At 37.4% G+C, this 17,098-nt stretch overlaps 1 protein-coding gene across 1 annotated transcript in view; it reads right to left on the reverse strand.

Annotated features, from left to right (window-relative positions):
* The window catches only part of POU6F2 (POU class 6 homeobox 2), a 318,362-nt gene that overhangs the window by 254,458 nt on the left and 46,806 nt on the right, over positions 1 to 17,098 (reverse strand). Inside the window, exon 2 of the mRNA XM_076332289.1 lies at positions 2,929 to 3,100. Within this exon, the coding sequence (XP_076188404.1) occupies positions 2,929 to 3,100 (172 nt within the window). The remainder of the gene's footprint in view (positions 1 to 2,928; positions 3,101 to 17,098) is intronic.

Raw genomic sequence — 17,098 nt, forward strand, 5'->3', positions numbered from 1 at the left:
CACTCCTGCCCTTTCCTCACCTGCAGCAGGGACTGTTGTTGAAGAGGTGCCATTTTTATGATTAATTGTGCTATCTGCTACCAAAACAAAAAATGAATACCCATTGTTTCTATGGTATGCAGTGAAATACCAAAACAAGGAAGTTTGAGAAAAAGGAGGTGGATTTTAGGAAAAGGTACAGGTGAGCAATGCAGGTCCTTGCAGAAATAAACCCATCCATCAAAAGAAGCTAAGCAGAATGTGTCCGGTGAGAAAGAAGTAAGCTCTTCGCACCTAATCATTCAACTCTGTTCATCTATATGAAAATAAGACTCATGAAATATTGCTAACATCAACAAGACACTCAAATGCTGGTCATTCATTCCAACTAAATCAGTACATGATTTTCACAAATTTCTCAAAAACCATGAAAGCAGCAGTGTAGAAAAACTTTGTTCTCTATGGACCTGTCTCCTCCCCATGACTTTCTAAAACGCTCCTCCCTCTCCTGCTTAACAGGTTTTGGGCAAATTTTCACACAGCATGTATTAAATGTTATATTGTAAAAAGAAAGTTATCTCTGATCACATGAAAGGTAGTTGGAGGAGAAAATTGTCAATCTCTATGCCATCACATGTCAATTAAGTCCACAAATAATTTAATTTCAGAGACTGCAAAGAAAGGCCCAAAGTATGCATTCCTAACATGCTATTCATAACATTAAACAAAGAGAAACAGTTATAGAATAACTCTCCATATTTATGTATCAAAGCTTTAAACAAAACAAACACTTAGCTATTTTAAATGCTTACTGCAAATCTATCTTAAGGGATGAATCCGTGACATAAAGGCTAATCATCTTTATTTTAAATTTGCTCATTTTGGTCCTCAGATGTATCAAAATAGCCACACCGTCTTTTCTTTTATGTTCTCAAAGTTACTAAAATTAACAGACAAGGACTGCTGCTAAAAGATCTGTAGCATCTGTCATAATTGTAACAGAACCTCAATAAATGGTACATAAGTTCATACTGAGGCAGTTGAACTATTTCACCTACTTTTGTTTACTTGGGAACATCTTTTTAGCAGTATAGGAATCAGGCTAGCAAACATCTTGCACTCACTGATAGAAACAGCACAATATATTAATTTGTAGCTTTTTTATTAGTGCTTTTAGGGACATAAATTATATTTGCAGTTCAGAAGATGACAAGATATTGTTGCACATCATTTCTATATCCCACACGGCAACTCTAATGAAAGTGTCTGCGTATATTTCACTATCACTATAGAGCATCCAAATGACAATGGCTCAAAAAATACCCTGCCTTCTATTACAAGACTTGCCTGATCTAAAAACAAACAGACAATTCACTACCCTCAAATTAAAAGTCCATTTTTTGTTTTGTATATGCCTTGCTATATTTAATAGATGCACCCTAAACATTTGAGCAAATAAAATACATAAACACAGCTGAAGGTGTTTATACTACTCTAGACAACTAATAGCACTCTGTATTTTAGACATTACAATTCTTTCCTGGATGAAATGGACTAAAACAATTATTATATGCTTTTTGAACATTCAAACTGCTAATGGAAATTATGCTTTCCATGGAAACAAAGATTACTAAGAGGTTGCTTAAAAATGGATGTGATATTCAGTAATGGTCATTACTGTAATCCAGAAGTTAAATTTTAGGATTTTTTAATTATTATTATTTTCCCATATCTGTAGTGAAGTTGTTTAGTAAAACATTTTGTGCTATATCTTTTAGTAAGGGGTAAAGAACATTTTAAAAGAAAATTGCATGTATTATTTTGTTTAAAAAAAATCTTGCAGCTCTTACTGTGGCTGGAGTACTGAAATCTGAACACTGCTACAGATTTCCTTACAGATTATGAAATCAAAACTTGAACCTTAGAAAATGGGCTCTCACCCTTTCTCCCTTAAGGCTGCATTCCCTTTAAACAAGATCTTTTTCCCTTCAACTTCCACCTATAGGATCATGTAAAATAAGGAAATGCTCCGTTTCTATTAAGGTTTGTCTCAAGTCACAAATGGAAATAATTAAAAGGAACCCCTTCAGAAGAGCAGTCCCTCTAAACCCAAAATGTCACTATGTACCATGTAGTGCTGCTCCAGCTCAGACATCTATCAACATCTATCACTCAAGCACGCGCCTCAACAGCTCTGCTCCCTTCTCTGATTAGAGATCAGAGTTGCTTGAGTTGGCTTACAGGGTGTCATCCGTTTGAATGACAGATGTCTGTGTTGGAGTGCCACTCTTGCTGCTTTTGTTTTGATTGTGAAAGGTTACACTTATCTGGCACAATTTAGACTATTTAAAAATAAATAAAAATTCAGAAGGTAATTTCTCTTTGCATAGACTTTAGGAGAAATATTTCATTTATAATTTAAATTCCAAAAACATTAGCTCCATGTGCAGTACCCTTGGTAGCCTTTGTTTACTCAGTACAGAGTGTTTTCTATGGGAATGTTTCAGCTCTCTTCAGCCAGCTTTATCTTTACCATATAAAATGATAACTTTTCAGTTTAATCCAGCCTTAGAAAAAGCTGGTAGCATGAGAGATACATCAGCACCTAATGCAATAAATGTTAATGAACTACTCCAAGAAAATTATCCCCCCCTCTTTTTTTTTTTACATTAGAGACCATGGATCAAAAGAAAACATAAAATGTCTGCAACGTGCATAAAATAAGTTCGTTGTTGACAAAAGTTTTCAGGACTGACGCTGTCATTCTGGTAACCAGTTGCAATGGGAGCAGGGGCTGTACGCCTGCACACTCCAAGCTACTCCTTCATACTTACAGGAAAATTGAGCGAACAAAAAAAAAAAAAAAAAAAAAAAGAAAAAGAGAACGGGGGGAGATTGCTCTTCCGGACAACATGGTAGCAGTGAAATGAAATACCTAGACAGACTTACCGAAGAGCTTGCTGGGAGTGTCCTCGCTGTCATTTGATTCCACAGGCGCAAGCAGGGGCTCATTCAGCTCGTTGTCTGAAGTAGCTGCCTTGTCCTCACCTCTCAACTCTGCATTCATTTCACTCCGCAGTGACAGCAAGGGCTTACTGACTTGTCCAGCTATCATTGGATCCTAGGATGGGGGGGGAAAAAGAGTGAGGGGAAAAAAAAAGTGGCAGCTTTGGTGTGCGTATACTCTCTCTTCCACTCCCTCCCTTCCTCTCTCTCTCTCACACACACACACACACACACACACTCTCTCTCTCTCTCTCTTATCTCTGGCTGCTCCTGCTGTTATTGCTGGCTGCAGTCAAGTGAAGAGCTATTACAGATCCAATGAGTTTTCCATTACTCCCCACCCTATTAAAGCTCAACTAGCATGTGAGAGATTCAGGATGCTTTGGAGAAAAACTTCTATGAAAGCAGCATAACCAACACAGCTTTAATTGTGGCATGTGCTTTTTTTTTTTGTGTGTATGTTTTTACATCTCGCCCTGTCCTTAACGTAGTAAGAAAAGAAATTCCTGTATGCTCCAATGCCACGGAAGAGGAGCGCCCTGTGAGCGCTCCACAGTGATTTAAAGAGGCATCCTCAGCTGTACAGCATTAACAAAATCAAATACACAGTTTCTAGCATCCCAGCGTTTCTATGAAAATACACAGCAGCAAATAGCCATTTCATTACATACATTCAACAGAGATACAGATTTCTTCTAACTATTCCTGTCTTTGGGATACTATGCTCCAAAAGTCCATAAACACACACAAACACACATTTTCCTTTTGAAAATAAAAAAAACATAAATCATTTTTTAAAAGATAAAATTAGGGAAGATACTTACACAAATAGTTTGCAATCATTCTTGTGTTTGCGACATTATATCCCCCGTAAAACATTACATATATATATATATATATACACATTTAAATTTTTTCTTGATGATTTGGATCTGTTTTATCTTCTGGTCATTGAGGACATTTGGGGGTCAGGCATTATTTCCAAGCACACTCTATTATTCCGTTTGCAAACTAATAGGCATAATATCATGACAGCATGGAAACCAGAGTTAAAAAAAACCCTAAAAAAAAGGAAAGGTACAAGTGACCTTGTTGCGCTCTCTGGCAGCTATTTATTGCAAAGTTCATGCCTAAATGGTTCTTATGCAGAGAACAGGTGACCAGCGAGCAAGTAGGTTGGTTAGCATGTTCCCTCTGTCCCGTCCTCACATTGGTCGATGTTTGCCTATGGGTTTTTTAATGTATTCATGTCTGAAAAGTGAATTTGATATGACACATGATAATCTATGAAAATGTTAATCAATACAAATAGTTTAAGCTGTCATCAAATGCACTTCTTTAGTCAATACTCATATTGCTGAAAACAATGTCACTGTCACCAGGGCTTAATTTGCACAGCACTTAAATATTGGACTCTGTGCATCAATGCACTCCTCTTCAAATACTGTAGGTAAACACATTTTCTCCCTATTTAAGGCTGAAGCACTCAGCACGCATTTAGCTGAGCCGAATCCTCCCTTTTGAATACCTTGATAGGTCCACTGGAGGGCAAAATTAATACTTAATTGAATCTCACAGTCATCAAAATAATCAATACTTTTTTATTATTTATTCTTTACAGTCTGTTGACTGTTTCAAACCTCTGAGGGAATGGTGGAAAGGATTCATGGCTTTGAAACACTGTCATTTAACAAGGTAATTTTCAGTGGGGCATTAGGGGTTGTGAAACATATAATAAAACAAAAATGGTGGCTTATAATAGGAAGAAAGAAAAGAATTATATTTCTGCCATCTAACAAAACAGGATAAATAAAAAAGCAAGTGCGAGAGGGAGAGGGAGAAAGGAGGGGGGAGAGGGAGAGAAAGACTGGCTTTTGAAGGGTTTTATCATATCAAGAGCAGAGCTGAGCTTTCATAATGCTGACATTTCTCATCCTGACAATCCTAAACAAGTGGAAAGGATGAGATCGCAGATATCATCTTTCATCACATTCCCCAGCTTAAGAACCAACATGACAGCTTCTCTCCCCTTTACACTGTTAATTACTAAATAAAATACTGCTCTCTGTCAGCATTAGATTATTGCAGATAGCAACCACAAACATTACTCCATTGTTTTGTTTTGCCCCTTTTTTTTTTTAAACCAGTGATACCTACCTTGAACTCTTCAGAAAATAAATTAGGCTTGTGTCTACATATTGTAATATATGAAAGATAATCAATTTAATCAATGTGGTCAATCCATGTTATTGTCAGGCTAAATTGCTGATGATTTATTAACATTTCATTTACTGTATTATTAGCCAGCAACAATCTGAACATTTCTTAGATGTTTCTGGGGAGGAAACAGAAGTTAACAGATTTCTTTTGCAGATGCTGTAAAAAAACCTGACTTGTTTTGCCTCATATTCATATTGCATTATGGACAGTCATTTACCGAGGCAAAAATTTTGTTTGTTTGCTTTCATAGACTAAATAATGTATTTTAGCAGATTTTGCAGCTAAAGGTCACTGTGAACACAGACAGCATTGTTTCAAAGTCTGGGCTGCTGCCCTCAGTTTCAGCTGTTCAAAACTAACATCAAGAGTGGTTCCGTAACAAATGTGAATCAAGACAAAATTTGACCCTTTTCATCAAAGTATTTTGGGGAGGGAACTAATCCTGTCCACAGAGTTACACTGCTAATCTGAGAACTAACAGCAATTTAATGGAAGATGCTGAATCAGTAGGATTCTAGATTAAAGTCTCAGCTGCCAAATTTTGAAGTTGAATATATGAAAAATGGGAGGAAGAATAATGTAGGAAATGTGACAGCACTGGGAGAAACCTCAGCCCTTAGATGTTAGTGAATTCCTAGCAACTTCAACGGGGCCAGGATTTTACCTGTTATGTACATCAATAATTCGGCCTCATCTGGAGTACTCTGTTCATTTCTGGCTAGCCCATCTAAGAAAGATAGATCAGAAAGAGATGTGCAGTAAGAATGATAAAGAGATCGAAAGGATTGGGAATGTTTACATAAAAAAGTGAATAAGAACGAGCATGATCAAAGTATACAAAATAATAAATGGCAGGGAGAATCAGGAACTATTCACCCTACCTCATCTGAGGAGAAAAGGGGACGCCGCTGAAATGGAAAAGTCATAAATCTAATAATAATAAAAGATACTTTTCCAAACAGTAAGCGGTAAAAACCTGTGGAACTCATTGCTGCAAGATATCACTGAGACCTGCACCACAGTAAGCATCAACATAGTTGCTCGCATGGCTGGGCAGACTCCTAGCAGTGAATTTAAAACAGTTTTGCGAACACAGAGCCAAGGACTACAAAAACTGAAATAATATAAACTGCTGCCCCTTCCCTCAGACGGTACCAGAACCTGTAGTTAACCTCCAGGGTAGCTCTCTCTGTCAGGTGGTGAATGAATGCCAACTTTCTCTATAAGCAGATGGATTAGATACTGTCTAAAATTCTAGTCTACATGAAGACTAAATAAATCACATAAATGATGGGTTGAGGGAAGGTTTGTTTCCTTCAAAGACATACTTTTAAAAAATGGACATTTTTTAACTTCAGGTTGTCTCCAGGCCTTCAATTGCTTTCTGTACTTAAAAACGTGTCTCTTCTGCAGTGGATTATGCATGATTAAAAACTATTATTTTTACAAAAAGCGTAATAAATTCTAATTCCAGTGCGCAGCAAATGGCCTAGTCTGCAAAATCCCTTGGGGAACGGAGGAGTTGTTCCTATATTTACCAATGGCCTCCCTAAAAAAACTCTGGAGTAGTTGCTATGCCAGCTGCAGGCCCAGCAGCCTTCTCCTTCTCCTCTGTCCACCTGCAAAGTCCAGCCCAGAGAGGACCCACGGCATTGGAGAGGATGATTCGAGGCAAGGAATTGCGTGCGCGTCTTTTACGGATAGTCCCATCAGGATCTGTTCTCCTCCCTGCCCTGGATGTCTGTGGGCTTGGCGCTCACCATTTGCTTTTTGGGAAGGTGTTAAAGGTCAGGTTACACTTTGCAGTGTAACACAGGATCTTCCATTGACCAACAGCCACACAGAAGTTTTAGCTTTTCATATACAAAATTGAAAAGTCTAAGAATGCATAAAAAACCAGAAGATTAACTTTGTAAAAAGGGTTTATATGCTTTAAATAAGAAGCAAGGGTACATAAAAGGAATATAATGGTTCAGAATTTCAGATGGCGTTATAACATAAGAGCAAAGTTCTAGTTATATGAGAACTAAGGAATTACAATCCCCCTATTCAAAATATATGTGCATATACCACACAAGTAACGACAAATTTTACACGCATCTCTTGCAGATACTCATAGAACTTGTCATCTATTTCTTGTCCAACTAACACTAGTATTTCCAGACTTGCCTGTTTCTATGAGATTTCACTGACAGTTTCGTGCAGCGAGTGGTCCTCCCTGCTGTGTGTCTCCCTTAAGGGTGGCTTAAAGCTCCTGTAATTCAGTTGCAATACCTGCTACACCTCTGTTCAGCTCTACTGCTCCCCGACAACAGTAAAAATCATGTGGATTTGCAAATGCAAATCACAGTTCTGGTTACACACCCTCTTTTAAAAGCCAAAACCTTTACCTTCTTCTTAACTGCAGCACTGTACGAAGTACAGGAGAACATTTATCACTGTGTTAAAAGCTTTGCCTCTGCACTTTAAAGGTAAAGGTGCAGTTTCTAAGCAAAACTATTTAGTAATCAAAGACAGCTTTTAAAGGAAACTATATGGTTTTTGTGTGAAACATGCCCTAGGCAGAAGTCTAAAAATGGGAGAACAAACTACTTTTATCCTTAATGTAGGACGTGGGTGATGATAGGGCTTTATAAAGGCTTCATGCACTAGTTTAGCCACCAGTCTAAATTTTGTACTTTCTGCACCATAAACATTGTTGGTCTGTATTTAATTAATTAGGAGAAAAAGCAAGATCCTTTGTTTCGTTTTTTATTTTGCTCTTAGTTTGAAATTACTTTGCACAGACTTTATTTCTCTTGCTTAGAACTACTTGAAATTAATTTTCTGATTTTTTTCAAAATATGAAATAAATCATGCCTCCCCTCTAGGATTCTGATCTTGCACAGACTTCTGTTTGGGACATACACAATGCATATGTTTGAGCAAACACTCCAATTATACTACCTATAAACATAAAATTTACACTGTTCATACATTATTCCAATGACTACACCAGCTTCTTAAAATTTTTAATCAAGACAGAGCACCATCATAATCTTTGTGATAAAGCTATTCTAAGACATAACTTAGCTTATAGTTTTTGAGTGAGGAATACATTAGAAAGACTCTACTGGGGGGAAAGGATTTGATTTGTGTCAAGTACCAGTGAAATTTAGGATTACATTCCTCTTAGGAACTAGCCCTTCTTCCTTCATCTTATTGCTTCTAGAGGTGTTCAATTTTTTTCCATAAATAATGATTTCTCTTGGACAACCTTCTTTGATTCTTTCTTCTTTAAACATTGTTTTATCTGATGTCACTAACGTGCTGATATTTCCACCCCAATCTATCCATAGTCTGGTTTATGCAAACTACCTTGAATCAACCTTTTGTCCCTTGCTAGCCTCTGACCATTGCTACCTGCTGGCTGTCACTTCCCCAGAAAAAGTTACAGAGAAAAATCTCATTTTCTTCACAGCCACCTGTACCACCATCCTTAGCAAAACAAACAAGACTGCTGATATATGATCATTGATCTCCCTTCACTACTTTGATCTTGTACTTCTATTTACTGCATTACATATTTACTTATATTACCTATATTACTCATATTTAACTTACTAAAATCTTTAGTATTGCCTCTCCTTCCTCTTACAGCAAAAAGCTGATATATCCCCAGCTCTTCTCACTCAATATGAATATTATCACCAAAACAGTCTCCACTTTTCTTCAGCTAGAATGGTATTTATTCTCCTCATGAAAATCTCTGCAGCAGAAAAGATAGTTCTTTTCTTCTCCCTTTTTTCTCAATACTAGTGTGACTTTGGACATTGTATTTTTCCAGTGATAACTCATCTAGTGTCCAGGTTGCAGTTAAAAAGGAGCATTTTCTAGTTAAAAATAACGTAGCTAACTAACTAACCAGTGCCTAATTATACTCATGTTATTGATAGTACTGAACTTTAATTAACAATTTAATTTGGAAAGTTAGAGAGACTATCACTGCCCATGGTGCTTTCTTTCATTTAAATATTCTTCTCAGGTTAGGCAGTAATGCTAGGATGGTCTCCTTCATTTATTTACTTACTATTAAGTCCTCTGGAAATTGAAATGGTCAGTGCTGGTTAGTATAACATAGCTTCTGTCAGAAAAAGGGGTTTTCAGAAGCTCATGGAGGTTTTAATTGTAGCTTTAGGAATCTTAAAGTTGAATGAAATTTTTTTTTTAAACGAAGTTTTATGTGGCAATGTCCCTTGAATTGCTGTGTTTTGAGATTGAGATACTACAACGTGTTTTCAAATCATACAAAAAAACCCCTCACTAAATATATATAAATATATATATTTTTATATATATATTTTTATATATATATTTTTATATATATATATATTTTTTATATATATATATATATATAAATACACACCCCCCCCCGAACTATTTTCCCTAATGAAAATGTTTCACATATTTCTTACACCTACTGAGAGCAAGCTGAAAGGTTCACAAGAGAAGTCCTAGTCAATTTGCTAGTCAGGTTGCTCTGCAGCATGCTGACTAGAGGCTGCAGGATGGGAATATGCACACAGCAGCTGCACAGTAGTAAATGGCTAGGTCACCATTTATTTTATAATCAGCTTGGGTTTATTGCTCTAAATGTACCCCAGCAGTCATGCTGCATGCTTCAAACAGGAAAGAAAGGCAAAGGATGTTGGTTTCACTACAGAAAAAGTGAGGAACAATTATATCATTGTAGAGGACTGCTGCATCTCTGGTACAGAAAAGCCATTTCTGGAACTGGCTGGAAAGAAAGATTTGCATGTATGAATCCAGACTTTGTGTTTTTCCTGACCTACATGACACTTGGGAATCACTAATGCCAGAGTACACACAGCATAGAAGCTTTACTCTAAACGTTGCTTTCAACTCTTGGAGTTGACCTTAATGCTTCTGATCCAATTATTAATCTAAGAATCATTCTGCTCTTCTTGTTGCAAACCATTTCATCTTTAGTTTTCTACTACATACAGGGTGAAACTATATAAAACTTTCCTCTATTAATTAGGATAACAAGACTTGTAATTTTGGCCTTGGCCTGATTATAACGGTTACCCATTTAAATGACATTCTGGCTTACTGGAAAGGAGCTTGTTCATCCGTGGACGTGCAGCAGAAGTTTGTATGCATCAGAGGTCAAGAGCCAGAGAAGCTACTGTTCTGGGAAGCTACCATGCTCCTCAAAACACATGATAGATAATAGGGCACAGCCACCAGGAGAAATAAGTCTTGAGAGCGGTGAGAGAAAGCAGCCTCCTTCTAGTTAAAGATTCTTGCAGCCACACAAAAGCCGACCCCATTTTTGAGAAACCAGAAGATCAGGCCTTACGGATCATGACAGCACAAACGTGGAACAGGCAGGAACATTTCTGACTGGGGCCAACATGGTGGAATAAGCCTTCAAGAGACTTTCCCACTCATTTCATAGAATTGTTTAGGTTGGAAAGGACCTTTAAGATCACTGAATCAAGAGATTTCCTACTCTTCTGCCATCTGGTCTCCCGAAAGAAGGAGATGATGTAGGAGAGCAATTAAATGTGAAATTAGAAGATGGTTCCTATCAGGAGTAAGACTTTGACACATTTTCTTTATGGGAGTACTGGATGATTCCCACTGCTCTGTCAGTTTTATTCTGCAGGGAGCCATGTCAAACATAAGAAGCCATCCAGAAAATTATAAGCCTGTAAGAATAACTAGGATTTTCTAAAACTTGTATACTGTGGGGCCAACTTACCAGAAGACTTGAAAAAATTTCCATTATGAAGAGGAAGACATTGTCTTCCATTCAAAAATAAAATTAAACATTTCTATAAAGGTGTTCATCACTCTTGGGGGAAAAAATACCATTCTACCCTAATGTAATAAAGACATATTGTAGTTGTCTAAAGGATCTTTGCTATCAAAACAAAAACTTCTCATTCACCCTGAAAATTATTTCACATTGGGTCGTTTTGAGATTTCCTTTTATCTACTCTATACATAGAATGAAATAGCAATAATGCCCATCTATTGAAGAAACTGAAAGCTCCACACTGACCACCTAATGAAGACACAATCCAGTTTACCAAATCATTGCACTATCTTCACGAGTGCTCTTTCATGAGCCTTGCCAGTTCCATGACTTGCTTTTTTTTTTTTTAAATATATATTTGCTCAATTTCTATTTTGAAGGGGCTTTAAGCACAAGGCTTCTCTTTTCCAGATGATCTTGCTACATATGTTAAAAGATCCTTCTAGAACCTACAGAATCCCCTTATCAACATAATCCTGCTCTCCATGAGGAAGAACAGGCCATAAATGGCCTCTTTGGAACTAAGAAATGCAATAAAATACTCCATGGGATACTCTGAGTTAGTCTTTCCTAGGTGAAAGATTGCTTATCAGGATTTCCACCACAAAGCATTCAAATGATATTAATTTGGCCTAATCAGAATTTAAATATGGTATTACATACAGTTTCTCTATATTTTCATTTGTCAATCTTTGTCTACCATGCACGCACCAGAAACAACTTTGGGGGAAGAAATGTCAAAGCCAGAATTCAGTTAAAATTGCTTTCTTTTAGAAATCAGCACATCCAGAACCACACCAAAAACAAACTTAGAATAACTTTTGAATGTTGATCATGTTTGAGAAAGAAACTTGACTAGGCAGCATAGAAGGGACTCACAGCAATTGAAAGAGACTCTCTTCTTCTCTTAGTTAAACAAAAACTTGATTTTACATAACATGTCAGGATTTGCAAGTTGTAAAACAAAAAAACCCCATTAACTTGAATTTTTGAAAATCAGAGCACGGGTTAAACAGTAACCTAGCTCAGCAGTTAATTCAATTACTTGCATTTGATCTAGGAAAACCCAAATCAGGATCTGTCTGTAGCTGGCCATGGACTTGGCCATATCAGGAAATTCACTTTCTGTTTCGGGATGGGTCTTCCCTGGCTCTCATCAGAAATTCCATCAAAGACACACAAAGTAATACTTTCGAATGAAAATTTGTTGAAATGGGGACATATCAGTTTTAGTGCAATGAAGCAACGTTTCTAGTGAAAACTTTTTTTCCTGAAGATTTTTTAAATAGTTCTAATCTAATTCCAGTTTCATCCAACTCTTGGTTTGAATGCCACTTTTAAAAACAGTTACAATCTATAATACAATACACAGTCACAACCTAGACCAGTTTGGAAATTGGGTATATATTTTTTGTGAACCTTTCAAAATCCTTTATAAATAAGGGCATAATACTTAAACAGAAAACACACCGGGCAAGTCAGGATTTCAGCAGAGTATCACAATCAAAAATTGCTGGAAAATCTTCATCTAAATATCAAATTGTTCTTTGGCAGCTTGAAGCAAGTGAGAAGGTCTGCCTTGAATTCTTCTTACTAAACAAAACTGAAGGCTTCCAAAAATCTGAATCCAAACTTAGGACAGCTCAGCCTTGGTTTTATATTATGTGATTAACAAGGTAGTCAGCTCTTACGGGTGCTCTTCATGGTGCTTGCCTTAATACAGCATACTTGAATTCTAGTGACAAGTATGGGATATTACTTCTCTCACGGCATTTCTACTGATACCATACCTTCTAGGGGTGGACCCTCAGATTTCCTTTTATCTACTCTATACATAGAATGAAATAGCAATAATGCCCATCTATTGAAGAAACTGAAAGCTTCACCTGAACTGAGCCTCACAGACTAAAATGTTCTTTTCTTTTTCCAGATACTATGAGATTCACTGCCATAAAACATGCAGCTCCCAGGTTAAGAGTAAGAATCCTAAATAGTTTTCCTATGGTTCCCCTATGTTGCGCTCATCTGACAACAAAACCTGCTGTTATAACTGCTAAACATACTTAATAATGCCACAAATACTGCAGATCAATAATGTTATGCTTTTTATATTTTCAAAGCCTTTCCCATTGATAAATGAGTGCAATTTTTTAATCATTACAGAGGATGTTCAGGGTTACTTTTCTTCATACCAGGTCTTCATCAACACTTGGGTACCACATCTTTCTTTTCACATTGTAGATCACAACATACTAATTTCTAACAAAATATATTCCAAATTCAACATGCCTTTAACTATCACACAGCTTCACACTTCTAATGCAATTTGCATAAGGACTTGGTTTTCTTTAAGAACTTGAAGCCCAAAGGGTGCTTTGCCTTTTTGTCAATGGCCTTAATCTGCTGGCAGCTGCAGGTATACTTACAAACTCCCAATACACTTACAAACGCCCAATGTTTCATTCATTATGCTAGGGTAGGATATGTGACACACCACACACAGTAACAGTATTATGTGTTGGACATATAGGAGGATCACACTTCAATTCAGAGCAGTGTAACAGCAGCTTTTCTGTTTAATGTCTTGCAACAGGAAAACAGCATAACACTGATCATTTCAGCAGCAATTACAGTAACTGGATTATCAATAAACAATGAATGAAGCATTTCTCAGATCTGCTAGTATTTTCCTACATGGACAATTCTACTCTTTATTAGATACTGTTTGGTTTGGGTTTGTGTTTTGGCTTGGGGTTTTTTGGGGTTTTGTTGTTGTTTTTAATTTAAAAAGTTGCCATGCAATGATTTGCCGTTGGCTCCCTACTGTTTCTTAAGGAAACTCCTTCTAAACAAACAATATTTTAAGGCAGAAAACCTGATCAGAGAGTAAAACAAAACATGCAACTACAGCAACACTTTGTTGCTTGCACCCGTTATTTGCACACTGGCCAACATCACTGGGCTGCTCAGTTTCACCCTTGAGCGGTAACTATCACTGCTCTGCTTAGAGAGCAGTCACAAGTGCCATTGATTCCCTTCTGCTTCAACAGCAGAAGAATCTTTCCAAAGAGCCTGCTATTGTTTATCCATACATATATAATGTATGTACATGTATGTGTATATATATTACATATATAAAAAAGTTTTTAGCAGTCCTGATCCTCTTCCCAATGAAGCCATTTGGATTGCTGCCATGTACTTCATCAGGGACAAACACATACTCAATTCTCTGCATGAAAAATCACTGAGATCTATGTAAGGGCCCTGATCTTCTTGTCACTGTAATCTATAACAAAACTTCAACAGGTAGTCCTAAATGTATTTTAGTTGTTTATGTTGACCTATGCTTTTTTGAAACAATCTCATAATATTATTGGTCTCAAATTACTTTCCAACCTGCTACAAACTTTATGTTATTTTTAAAAAAACAATTAATAAATGTAGTTTTTGAACATGAGTTTCTTTCAAATGGTTAATATTATTTAGAAACATGGCATAATTTGCAGATTTTTTTGCAATATGTAGTATTACACAAAGTATGCACAACCCATGCACAAATATGCATACCATTACAAAATCTGTTTTGGAAACATTAGCATACCAAAAATGAATATAAAAATAGTCATTAATAACTTCAGAGTGATAAAAAAAATTTACAAAAATAAAGCCGTAAAATGCAGAATATAAGAGTTTTGATCACAATCTCACATTATTTGTTCATTATAAGTTATTTTCATGCATCATTCTAACTGGAAATTAATAGTATGTGTTTAGCATATATATATATATATTTGAAAAAAGCATCTTTGCTTTTTACTTTCAAGAAAAAGCTAATTCCTATGTCCATATTTATCATTAGTTTTCTGAACCTAGAAGCTATGTGTCTTTACAGTTTGTATATGCAAAGGCAAAGAGCCACTTGGGTTTCCTGCAGCCAACTTGAGTGTACTAGTACAGCTGTGAGAGCATACCAGTATTCAAACCACCTTCACCCTCCCCATTAGTCCTCTTTTAATGAAAAATAGCCTTTTCTTTGTGGGAGAGGAAGTTTGCCACCAGGCAGTTAGAATAGGAGGGCTGGCACCTTGGAGGCTCAGTTTTGCCTCTATGCGTTGCTGGCCAAATCACCTAATCTCTATAGTCTGTTTAACTGATTTGCAAAAGAGAGCAGGGCAAAGGTGTCTATTTTGACTTTTAAGCATTCCTGTGAAAATGTGCAAAGTAATCTACCCTATCTCCACAGACCCTCTACTGAACTCTTTCTTGATCTATGCTTTTCTAGAGTTTAATAATATCTAACAAAGTTTCATAAAAACCCACTTTCCTCAAACAATACTTAGCAAATTTTAATGGTATTTACTGTTAGGACACTTTCCACTGTATTTAAGTGTCCCATTCTTAATTTTATCCCATTACTTCCATTTATTCCTTTTGTTAACCTACTCCTTTGACGATTTACCTGCTTCCGATATCTACAGAGACCCATTTTCTCATGTGTTGAGCAAATAATCAAGCTATGCATACTTAACCAATTTAATCCTTACATCAACAAAAACCCGTCTCTCCCATTTCTTAACCTGGTGGCACTTCTGATCCATTTCACAGAGCTGCTGCAGGTCTTGGTTGTGCCTGGGAAACCCAACACTGGGGCAAATTCAAAAGGTCTTCTAGGAGCAAAAGATGCTTTTTCCTTGCTGTCTTGCTACTCACTGGTACAATGCGTGCCCTCCGTCCTCCCAGCCTGAAGATCTCAAGAAGAATTAGGAAAACAGATCTTCATTACAGAAAAGGAAGACAGGAAAGTAAAGCCCTGTAAAACTGGAGTGGAGCAGAGCTCATCTCTGCTGCTATCAGGCCCTATCCTTGTTCCTTTTCTTCCATAGCTGGAGCTAGCACTGCTATTTCCTCAGTAATATTCCCTTTCCAAGCAGTTATTAATGTGACATTCAAAACAACTCTCCTTAAAATCCAAGTAGATGGTTCTTAGTCCCTAACCTACTGAGATTTTCTTCCAGCACATTTATTCCTGGTTTAAGTGGTTACAGCAGTTGCTCCCTCCTGAAGATTTGCATTGTTGTGGTGAGTTGACCCCAGCCAGCAGTCAAGCACCCACACAGCTGCTCACTTGCTCCCCTCTCCCACGGGATGGGGAGAAAACAGAAGGAAGAAGAGAAGACTTGTGGATCAATATAAAGACAGTTTGATAGGGGAAGCATAAGATGCATGTGCAAGCAGAACAAAATACGGAATTTTTTCCACTACTTCCCATTGGCATGCAGATGTCTGGCCAATTCCGGGACAGCAGGGCCTCAGTATGCGTAACAGCTACGTGGGAAGACAAACACCATAACCACAAACATCCCCATTTCCTCCTCCCTTCCCCCAGCTTTTAATGCTGAACAGTACATCATATGGTATGGAATATCCCTTTGGTCAGTTGGGGTCAGCTGTCCCGGCTGTGTCCTCTCCCAACTTTTTGCCCACCTCTGGTACAGACACTGTGCAAGCACTGCTCTGCGATAGCCAAAACACTGGTTTGTTATCAGCACGGTTTTAGTCACAAATCCAAAACACAGCACCATACGGGCTGCTATGAAGCAAGTTACCTCCAGCCAGCCAGTCCCAGTACAACGATTCAGATCTACAGTTTAGGAAAACAAGTGGAGCACCCACATGTCTGTGACATTCCTTGAGCTCCCTTTTCGCACAGCCAGGCAGCCCTGCTCAGCTTGCAGACCTGATGGTCCCAGCTCACGTGCTTCCTCTGGAGCCAAACACGGGCTCACCTGACGCCAGCCTAACACGCTAGCCTGTAGAATACTGAACAGAAATCTTGGCATAATGAAAGCATAACCAAAGAGACTTAGGCAAATAAGTAAAACTGGCTACCTTTGGAGTGAGTAAAACCAGTGACTTAAACCATCCCCTTTTTTGCTTGTTTGCATTTTAGACCAAATTATTATTCATGGATTTAAATCAACTTTCTCATTTACTTTTACCCACATTTACTTCATCCATTTATTTCTTGGGTTATTTAAGTATTTCTCAGCACTATAGTATCTGAATGCT

Source organism: Aptenodytes patagonicus, chromosome 2 (genome assembly GCF_965638725.1).
Source record: "Aptenodytes patagonicus chromosome 2, bAptPat1.pri.cur, whole genome shotgun sequence".
NCBI lineage: Eukaryota > Metazoa > Chordata > Aves > Sphenisciformes > Spheniscidae > Aptenodytes > Aptenodytes patagonicus.